Source organism: Trachymyrmex septentrionalis, unplaced genomic scaffold (assembly GCF_001594115.1).
Source record: "Trachymyrmex septentrionalis isolate Tsep2-gDNA-1 unplaced genomic scaffold, Tsep1.0 scaffold29, whole genome shotgun sequence".
Lineage (NCBI taxonomy): Eukaryota > Metazoa > Arthropoda > Insecta > Hymenoptera > Formicidae > Trachymyrmex > Trachymyrmex septentrionalis.
The window spans coordinates 3,179,237-3,190,343 of record NW_017305451.1 but is presented as its reverse complement, the minus strand read 5'-3'; the positions used below and the strand labels follow the sequence as shown (position 1 = coordinate 3,190,343).

The window sequence follows — 11,107 nt, the reverse complement described above, 5'->3', positions numbered from 1 at the left end:
CCAAATTTTTTTAACCGCCTAGTATGGTATTACGTGTCGCGCGCTTCTCAGCGAAGCATGTCAGATCGACGCGTATCCTCGCGTCTTTTTACTCGTCTTGGATAAACCCTGTGTATAAACAAGTGTCTAGAATACTGAATTCAAAACGAGTGATTGTCACGATGTGTTAATACTGTTAACTGGCGCATACGATCGCGATTAATGTCTCTCGAGTCTCGAAATCGGCGGCCGTCTCATCGGAAAATTTTCCAGAGCGCGCGAAGTTAGCCGCGAGTCGCGTTACCAAATTTGTTTAACCGCCTAGTAACGGCATTACGTGTCGTGCGTTCTTCGGGACATGGCGGATCGCAATCGCTGCGGATTCTCGCGTCTTTTAACCGGATAAGTTCCAATAAATTCTGCGTACAACGAGCGTCGGTGATACTGAATCTAGTGACGAGCAATCGTGTGTTGATTGACCAGTGCGATCGTAATTAACACGTCACTCGGGACTCGAAATCGGCGGTCCGTCTGGAATTTTTACAGAACGCGCGAAGTTAGCCGCGGTCACGTAACTGAATTTCACTCAACTGCCGGTCAGTACGTGTTGCGACGCGACGCAATGCGACGCGATGCGGGCAGGATTCGACAAAATCCATCCGTTCCCATATTTCGTTCATCCGCGTCGCGAGTGTCATTCAGCATACCGGAACATCGAAAAGCATCGAAGGAGACGTCGAGAAACCTCCACCATGGAATGGAGACGGACGATTTCGTGCTCGTCTAGAATATTCGGATAACGGCCGGCCTTTGTGTCCGCCATGTTTGCTCGCGTCTTCTCGAAATCGATGGTGTTGCCACTTCTCGGAATTTCGTGTCGCGCATTAGATCGAAAAAACGTCGAAAACAACGGGAAGTCGGGAATGAGTTCGAAGCGTCATCTCATTGTATCGGGTGATAAATCAGTCATATCGTTAGTAATTTAATTTAGCGATCGATAACGAGAGAGTTCATGAGTTATTATTATGTCCGCGAGTGTAATTTCGAAATACATCGAGGGATCGTCATCAGTTTCGATCGAGAGAAGCCAATGATTGTCAGTATATAAAAGATGAGGAGATTGTGTATCTTGCAATGAGATGAAAATTTATAAAAGCGAGCATTAATGAGTATTAAAAATGAAATTTATTAAATATTGACTAATGAAATTGTCTAAATATTGACACACACCCACCAATAAAATTTACTAAATATTCACCAATGTAACTTTCACCTCGTTTTAAGATTTGCAACTCTCTTCTGTTTTTCATTCCTGCACTAGAATTTTTTTTCTCGCTTTCATCAGATATTAAACGTAAATATATTTATTTCACTTTGCGTTCTGAAAATGTGTGTGTGTGCCTAGCTATAGAAAATAGACGAATTTAAATTTAATTCAGATGACACAAACACACAAATTTTTTTATTTGATTAGATCGTGGTATTTATATGTATTTTGAATTTTGATTTTAAACCGAAATATTAAATTGCTCCATTTTTTAATCAACAGAAATAGCTCGATTTTCTGGTATTTTTAACTTACTATATTCACTTTATAAACGTGTACGAGTATATTATCGTTGACTTACTTTCTCTCTTTCACTTTAGCTTGCATATTAAAAATCAGGCCATAAATGGCTTGAAAAATACTAGAAAATCGATCTATTGTTCATCGATAAAAAAACGACTTAATGAAGCAGTTTGGACATCGGATTAGATTTTAATGAAATATATACAAGAATATCATGACCCAATCTTTGATCAAACATCAAATTTTGTTTTTTTGCTTTTAGAATAGATACATTTAGCGCATTTGGTCTGCATTGACCAAAAACTGTATTGACTAAAAATAAAATTACTTTAGAGAAAGAATTAATGTATATAATACAATTTCTTCTATTTTAATTAAATAAAATTTTACTAAACAGAATTGCGTGAGGATACAAAAAGAAAAATTAAAATTTTTAATTAATTTCATTTCAGATTTCAAAAAATAGTTTTTTTTCTAATTTTAGGAAAAACATCAATGTTTCAATTAATTATTAGAAAAGCATGAATCGAAGCTGAGATTGTCACTGTGATCGTGAGTATACAAAGATTTTAATTTAATTTAAATAATAGATACGTTTAGTGCATTTGGTGATACAGCTAAACTAAAAATAAAATTATTTTAGAGGAAAAACACAGATATATATACAAATAATTTTAGTTGTAAATTAAAAAGGATTTTACTAAATAAAATATGAAGATTAAGATAAAGAGAGTAGCAAAATTTAATGTCTTAGTTAATTTTAGATTATAAGAATTAAATATTTTCTAATTTTAGGAACAACATCGATGTTTTAATTAATCTCGGATTGAAGTGCATCGAAAAACATATCAAGAGAGAGAGAGAGAGAGAGAGAGAGAGATCGTCGCCAGTTTTATTCAAAGAAGACCGAGATCGTCGCTGATGGTGAGTATATAAAACTTAAATTTAACACAGAAAATATTATTAATACATTTTGCGCATTTGACAAAATATTAATAACTAAAAATAAAAAGGCTTTAGAGAAACATTCGATGTATATACATTATTTTTTAGTTAAAAAAAGGATCTTGTTAAGTAAATTGTAAAGATGCGAGGAAGCAAAATTTCATTTTTTAATCAATTTTACATTAAAAAGATGGATGATCTTCTATTTTAAATAAAATTGGAATTTGAATTAAAATTTTATGCGATTGCATAAAAGATTTTTATTCTGGAAAATATGATCAATATTGATATTTCCAGATTGTAAAAGAAGATGCGATGTTTATTTCATAAATACTTAATAAAATATTGAATTTAATTAGCTTTTTAAATAGTATTGAACTATAGTATTGTATAAAATTACATAACAAATATTTAAATATTTAGCAAAAAAGATAAAAATTCACTTTGTGATTATCGGTAAATTATTTAATTAGCTTTAAAAAAAATATTGAATTATAGTATCGTACAAAATTATATATAACGGTATTTTTAGCAAAAATATTAAAATTAAAACTTTATGGAGAGAAAGGAAGGAAAATTCACTTTACCATTCCTGGCAATCCTTCGCTAAATGAATCTATTATCCAACAATATGTACGTTCGAATTCGCAAGATCTTCGAAAGCTTATCTAGAGATGAGATGCGATCAGGCGATAGTAAGAGAGTAATCTATCAGATATCAAACACTTACTGTGTGCTGTCAGTTTGATGATGACAGAATCCGTGCCGAAGCTGTTCGTAACCGTGCAGTTGTAATCCCCAAAGTACGTCGATATGGGATCCAGTAGGGTGATAGTGCTGACTATCCTCTCGGCCGCGTATTCCTCTTGTACGTAGAACGGCGTATTGTTCGACGTGAAATTGAGCTCGCGACCGGCGAAGCTCCACACCACCGATTCCGCTTTTGGCACGGATATCGCGGTGCACTTAACCTGGGAAGCAAATCGGGGAAAAACGCCGGTGAAATAAAAAAATTGCGGTTAAGCGCGAGTCCCATTCCACCCCTCATCGGCGACCCCGGTCTTTCACCCTCGTCAACCGGGGTGACCCTCGCGCTCTTCGGTCTCCTCTAAAAGTGTTTCAAGCATCGGCAGAGAGAAAAATGTGGGAATGGCATCGCGCGATCATCGTGAACTCCTGTGTCAGCGTGAGGATACGTATATAGAATGCTGGCGAAACGCTTGGACGAGCTTTGGATGCCAGTTCATTCTCAGTTGAAATACGAGACAAAAATTCGTATCGACATATGTCCTGCAAATGTCTACACCTTTTTCAACGAAGATTGAAATCGATATAATTTTAAGTGAAATGAGTTTTGGATAAATGTTTATCTTATTGTGTTTATTATTACGTCGATTATGTACATATTGCTTAATCATAACTCGCCAGGTAGAGCACCAAGTCATGATGACGTCATAATGATCTCAAAATGATTATTAAAAGTCACTTTTATCAGTCACGATCCATATTGACATCATTTTGATGTTATCGTAACCTGTTGTTCTACTTGAGTTGTTCTACTATCGTATCAACAAAAGTGCTTATAAAAATGCATTTCAGGTCGGATGTTGATACGGACTTTTCTCCTCATTTTGATGTGAAAATGTTTATCGAGACTACTTGGAACATGTCAACACCCCACACGTTGATCGCCTTAGCAGACTCTCAAGCGTATTTTCACGTCGCGGATGAAGCTAAATTATCCAGAGTAAATTATACTGAGTGCTTCCTGATAACTGCCGTCCCCCAGCTTAAAAGATCTTTCCGGTAGAAGAGATGCTTTCATGTAATAATAATTCATAATACACACGCGCGGGACGTCCGGCACGACGGCACTCAAGAAAATTACGCGCTGGGCCTCGCATACCTTTGCGAATGATAGTCGCACTGAGCATGATACTTAACCGACCGATAGCGGATCAAAGAACATTGTCCCATCAATGTATGTGTGTACCTTGACCACTCCTTCGTCAGGCACATATTGGATCCTTTGCGACACTATGCTGGGCGGCGCGCGAATGTAGATGTTGGCATGGCCAGTTAATTCCGGAAAGCCGTGCACATGGGCCTTGCAGTAGTAACGGCCGGCAGTGTCGGAGCTCACAACGACGCTTATGTTCGGACTGTTGGCGACCATTCGGTCCGAATCTTCGTAGTACCACTTGATCTCGGGCATTGGATTCCCGTCTACGTCGCACTGCAGGATCTCCGTGGCGCCGTAATATGTTTCCACGGAAAGCGGCGGGTGCCGAAACTGCGGGCCGTCTGAGAAAATTCAATTTTAACCCCCCCTCCAGGTCAGCTTTTGCACGAAAATGAACTCGCGTGATGGGAGGGGAAAAAAATGTTACTTCCTTATTGCCGAGCGTCTATCCCTGCGCGGCTTATTTCGAGAGCGCGTTTCCGCGGCGTGGCTCTATATTTTATATCGTTACCGCGATTGCTCCTTTAACACGCCTGTAAGGTACCGGCTTTACGGTAAAACGAAATTCTCTCTTAACGTGGTCTCGAGCAGCGCGCGTACGAAACTCTCAACATTCTATTTTATATCTTTGCGCGATATGGCATGATATTTTCAGACCACTGCGTTGAAACTATCATTTTTTTCCCACACAAAATGAACGTTGGAATCTTCGCGTGATCGCGGAATTTAAGCATCGAAGAAATAGTCCATGTTAAAACACGTGATAGTTTCTAAGAAACTATTGACCTCCACTGTTATTTTTCCTACGGAAATGTTTTCTTTTTGCTTACATCTTACATCCAGGGTTTGGCTCTCCTCGCTTTTACCGACTTCATTCGAAACCTCGCACTTTACGGTCGCGTCGTGCAGCTCACGGGTAGCATTGTGAATAATCATCTCTGTGGTGTAGTCCCCGATCACCTTTCTCTTGTTGATAAACCACCTGGAAAAGAAAAGCGAAATAAACGTCATTTAAAGAGGACGGTCTAAAATAACATCTCTCCTCTTTATCCTCTATAATTATTTGACCATTGACGAGTGTAATAAGCCGACGTTGTGGATCAAAAACTCATGGATTATCAGGCGTTTTTCACAGACACACACACACACACACACATATACAAATCGCGTTTTCTTCTTCTATCGTTCTATAACTTTCTAGCGTCGCCATCTCTCGCTCCGGATCAATACGACTTTTTTAATAACGCGATGCATTTAAACGATTACTTCTGCGACTCAATGCCATACCCGTTTTTTCGCTGATCTCGCGTTATATATACCAGATATCTCTAAATTATGCAAGATGTGCACGTATTTTTTAATTAAATTTGATTTTTTTTTTAACTGAATACTTTTCTCTTAACACTTGATAAACATTTCGTTAATTAGATCTCAAGCTAAAAGTCCTAGTTAATTAAAAATTAAATGAAAAATTATCTTAACATTTATTTGTCTCTCAAATTTAATTTCATTTTTTATCGTTCTTATAATTGAAAAATGATTAATTTCTCAATATTTACAATGTAGAGAGAAGTCGATTTTAAATTAATCAACGAGCACGGTAAATTTGGTTCGGTTGACATTTTACGTACTTTATGACGTTTCTTTATCGCGAGCTATTCTTGCCACTCGACTTTTGCCAACTGAGGCATCTTCACGAAGGATCTGAGCGATTTATCTCGAGCATCGTTTGACCGCACAATCGAGGAAAAGAGTCTCAGCGTCGTCGTTTCGAATGGTAATAAACGGGAGAGGGCAGGCTGCGCTTTTCACAGCGACGAAACGGCCTTCGCGTACAATCAGGGAGAAGAAGAAAGAATGAGTGAGAGAAGAGCCGAATCGAACCGAAACGACGACTTACCAAGCTCGTGTGTCTCTAGGCAAGAGAGACCCACCACCCTTCGCCACCCTCTGCCAACCCCCTCCTTTCTCGCGCTCTTCATCCCTCGCATTGCAATCGATTTTATCGGAGCCGTAGAGCCGTCCGACAGACAATTTACCTCGCAAAGATGCCGGCAAAAGCGCTGTGCCACGTACGTTCGCGCGAATACCGTGCCATAACGACTCGATAAACATCGAAATGTCTGTAGGTCATCTCGTATCCGGCAAAGTTCAACTCTTTCGCGTACACGCATCTATATATAGTGTTTGCGGAAGACACGATCTAACTTTAGGAAGATATTTTACTTCGCAGCGAGATTGAAAGAAGTTTTATGATTTCAGCAATACCTTTCTATCTCGAGTTGTAATACGTTATATGTATTTGTCATCAGAGGGGGTTATTTCTCATTTCTAGCGCGAGAGAAGAAAATATTTCAAGAAACAAGCCTTTCTCCAAGAATTACGCGCTCCGATTTTAACATTTATTTTCTAACTTTGTAATATTAACTGCTTTCTTCATAAATGTAATAATTTGAGTGTAGAGCAGGAAATTCAGCTGCACAATGATAAAAATGTATTTTTCGTATCATTCTATTTTTATGTAACTTGAGAATTTATCAAAGTGATTGTGATCACGGAAATGAAATAACGCAAATTTAATTAGTATCCGAAATTAATTAGCCCAATGAGTTAAGTTATCTCTTATCTGAGTTTCCTACATTTCCTTGAATATTATACGATCCTTTCTCTGCTGTAATGAGAGATCATTTAAAAACTGATACGATAAGAGATTTTGTTACTTTTGTCATCTCGTTACTTAACGCCGCGCGAGAACACGGAAAATCATGTCGCCGGTCTCGTCGCTTCCTCAGTTTTCACTTGCATTCGGATCTTTTTTTTTACGAACAGTGGCGCGACGACGACCGTTGTGAAAGCTATAAAAAAAGCTGCGGAAGCTATAAAAGCTGTTAAAGCGACTGGTAACTAACGTTCGTTATCGTCAATACAATGTGGTTCTCTCGCTGCTCTTTACTCGCTTCTCTGTCTACTGTCCATGAAGTCCCATAAGCGGATCAAGTTTCTTTTTTTTTCCACGGAGCTTTAACGCACACACACATCACCTACGCCTGGAGAAAGTCCGTCGTGACACGAAAAAAAAAGGAAAAGGAAACGATTTTGAGCTTTTGTATCCGTGTAAAAGCTTTCCGTTCAGTTGATGTACGGAAAAAGACCCGCAATTTAAATCTCAGTCGCAAAAAATCGTTGTAAATCGAAATCCTTTTGTTTCTACCTTTGATTATATATGAAGTTAATTTAAACTCGCGCAGCGAAACGCATCAGCGATATAAAAGAGCGTGCAGCACCGTATACGGCGTACAATCGCGCGTCAATACAATTCACGTTAAACGATCGAAAGCCTCGTCTAAAAAGCATAAAAAAAGGAAAAAAAGGACTTGATTTTACAAATTGCGGTAATGTTTTTTTTAGATATGCAATCTGCGCTTTCTCGGGGGGTGATATTTTCGTCGAGCCGATTTAATTCGAGCGACCATCCGATAATCTCGTAAATTAATACAGCGCGTCATCCGGGGCGAGCAGTTTTTTTTTTTTTTTTTTTCCCCTTCGGCGGGATGTTGCGTAACGAATAATTTAAAAGCAATCAAAGCGGGCCCGCTAGGCGAAACCCGCAAACGCGCTCCACGTTAACACGTGCGCGCGCAACACCGTCCTGAATTTGACATTGTCCTCTTTGTAGAGACGGATATCGATCATCCACCTTCTCTTTGTCGCTCGCAGCCAATGTACGAACAACGCGACTCACGTTTTGCTTACGCGCCCTCGCGTGCCCGCTGCGCCGACGGCGTCGCTCACCTGTAGCGACACGATATCGTGAGAAACTATCGATATTTCGGAAACTTTAAGCAGCTTAAGGGAACCGATCGCTTTAAGGAAGGGAAGCTGATACGAGTTGAATCGCCTATGTACGTCATATTTTACTTGTGCATGCAGAAAGGGAAGTTTCAGTTTCGATCGAAGCCACTTTCTGGAAAAATATTTTCCCAGCAAACACCCGAAAGTTTGGAAAAATATTTCAGACAAGAATTAAAATAACGGAGCTTTTTTTGGTATTTTATCGATCGATCACGATGATTTTTAACATATAGAAAAGTTTAATCGTGCATTATTCGTCTATATTGGCCATCTTCTATATTGGCCTCCTCTTGTCATCAATATTTCACTTATTGTATGCTAATTATAGGTACACAGAGAATAACTGTTAAGTAACTATTTTGAAACTCGTGCTCAACTATATTGACTTTATCGAACAACTCGGCGACCTGATTTAGAGTAAAGTTCGAATTACCGTTAATCTGCGTAGAGAGAAATCTTATTCTTCTGTTTTTAATAAATAATAATTAATTTTGTGTGCGCACTTTTATCTATTATTTCAGCTCCGTACGTTTTAGAATAAAATACAGTTTTTATGATGACAGCTCTGAGAGCTGACATAACTACATTAATTATTCTATAATATTTTAATGAAGAATCGGATATTTAAATCTCCTCTCTTCCAATATTAATGGAAATATCGTCGATATCTGTCAGTTTTTTGTACTCACCTGTATTCTACATCAGGTGGATTGGCCTCGGCGCAACACTTGAACCTAAGCTCGGAACCTTCGACGATGCGATCGATCTTCGAGAGGGACACCTTTGGTGCGTAACGTACCTGAAAACAAAATGCGTGAATCGCCTTTCTCCATTTTCTAAGCTTCCCATCACGCAGAAATCGAACCGCTCAATGTTACCGTCGCGCTTTCCGCGAGCTGTGCTACGTGCGTAGTCCGGAATAATAATGATGCATATCCATTACTGCACGTTTGAAATTTTCGAAGCGTTCGTTATATATTTCACAAGGGAAATAGGAGATATATCCTGTAGTATATTACTCACGCTCGATACACTTTCAGAATTGAATGAAATTTTATCTGTTCAAATTTTGTCCGAAACCTTTTAGGGCCGTATATTTATCATGTTATTTGAAACTCTATCCTTTTTAAGAGCTATGCTTTTTTTTGCACAATTTTAAAACGACACAATTTTAATAACGAGACATTTGTTGCTTTACATGTTTCCTCGATTCACTATGCTTCCTTTGACATGCATCCGCGAGATTGTTTCGATCAAATTAGATAAATTTCCTTCTACCGAAAATATTAACGATTAATATTTTTATGAGCATAAACTTGAAAGATCACCATTAGTAATACCGCTTATTCTGCATTAAACTTGAAGTACATTTAAATAGAATTTTAGTATTTAACAATTTTAATATTTAAATATTAAATTTACTAGATATTAAAAGATTTATTTTGGATATTAATATTATATTGGGATTTATATTCGATATAAAAACGTTATGTAATCTAAAGGAAGAAGTTAATAACACAGATATTTTAGTAGAAATCCACTCTGAGTCAAGAAGAAAAATTTATCGTTATGTATATTAATAAAGATAAAGTATTCTCTCTATATGTCAAAAATTAAGCTTTTCTTCATTTTGTCGACACGTGCGTGGATGATAAAAAGAAATCACATCGAAGAAATAGGAGTTCTGCTCGAACTCGTTTGTGTAAGAATTGCTTTCAATTAGGACACGATATTAACGTCGAACTTATATATTAGGAGTCGTGAAAAGCGCGGGTAATATATCCGGCGCCAGTGTAAAAGAGTTAAGTAATAACTCGTGAGAATTTTCTCTGCAGCTCGGGCAGTCGGTGTGTTCGCAATATCGCGCCATCTTCGTCGTCGTTCTCGTCGTCGTCGTCGTCGTCGTCGTCGTCGTCGTCGTCGTCACAAATTCGAATGTTCTGCCCGGGCAAAAATCTCTGCGAGTCCGCTTCGTTGCCCTTTTCCATGAAACTATTTGTTCCCTTTGCCACTTCGGATAATGGAGTCTACGTCTCTGAAGAAAAGAGGGCGGAAGTAGTACCCGGAGAGCGCGCCAAAGTACTCGCGCGCGCGTTCGCAGCACGAAAGTTGCGCCGGCGGATGGCGATTACCGCGCGCTAACCGCTTCTCAAGACACGACGTTAATTATTATACGTCGCCTCGTTACCCCTGTTACCCTCTTCCCTGCCCCGTCCCGGGCCTCGCTTTTGCGCGACTCGCGTTAATTTCTTCCTCCGGTCAGCGAGTAAAAAGAACGCGCGCGCGTAAAAGGCCAGTGATTTTATTTCCCTTTAAACGAGATTTCTATCTTCCCCCGCTTCCCATTTTCTTTTCTTTTCTTTTCTTTTTCTTCGATTTCTCGCCGTCTTGCTGACACGGTTCACAGACTTATTTCATGATATTATACCCTATGTGTTTTCCAACTGGTTCAAGTCGGTTCTTATCGGAATCGTGTAATGCGCGCTAAGACTGGGGGGCCCTAATTACTTTGTACGTACCTCGACGCGAAGTTTGGCGCTTTGCGGCGAACGATCCGCCATATTTTGACTTTGGCACGTGAAAGTCGTGTTGTCGTGATCCTTTCGCGGCATCACTCTAAGGACGGACTTTACAGTAATCAGCGGACCGTTATCGTACGCCTCCTTCGTGGTTTTGATGCCATGGCGTAGCACGTTGCCTAGTCCATCGATCCACGTGATCTGCAAGAAACGTTACAGTTAAAAATAGCATCGCTCGAGAAAACACCCGCGTCAGGGAATTGACCCGTGACCGGAATT

At 39.1% G+C, this 11,107-nt stretch overlaps 1 protein-coding gene across 1 annotated transcript in view; it reads right to left on the bottom strand.

Annotated features, from left to right (window-relative positions):
• Positions 1-11,107, bottom strand: part of LOC108749306 (irregular chiasm C-roughest protein-like) — a 47,629-nt gene that overhangs the window by 10,458 nt on the left and 26,064 nt on the right. The window contains exons 3-7 of the mRNA XM_018487907.1: positions 10,829-11,029; positions 8,999-9,108; positions 5,288-5,439; positions 4,488-4,798; positions 3,225-3,465 (exon numbers count right to left, since the gene is read on the bottom strand). Of these exons, the coding sequence (XP_018343409.1) occupies positions 3,225-3,465; positions 4,488-4,798; positions 5,288-5,439; positions 8,999-9,108; positions 10,829-11,029 (1,015 nt within the window). The remainder of the gene's footprint in view (positions 1-3,224; positions 3,466-4,487; positions 4,799-5,287; positions 5,440-8,998; positions 9,109-10,828; positions 11,030-11,107) is intronic.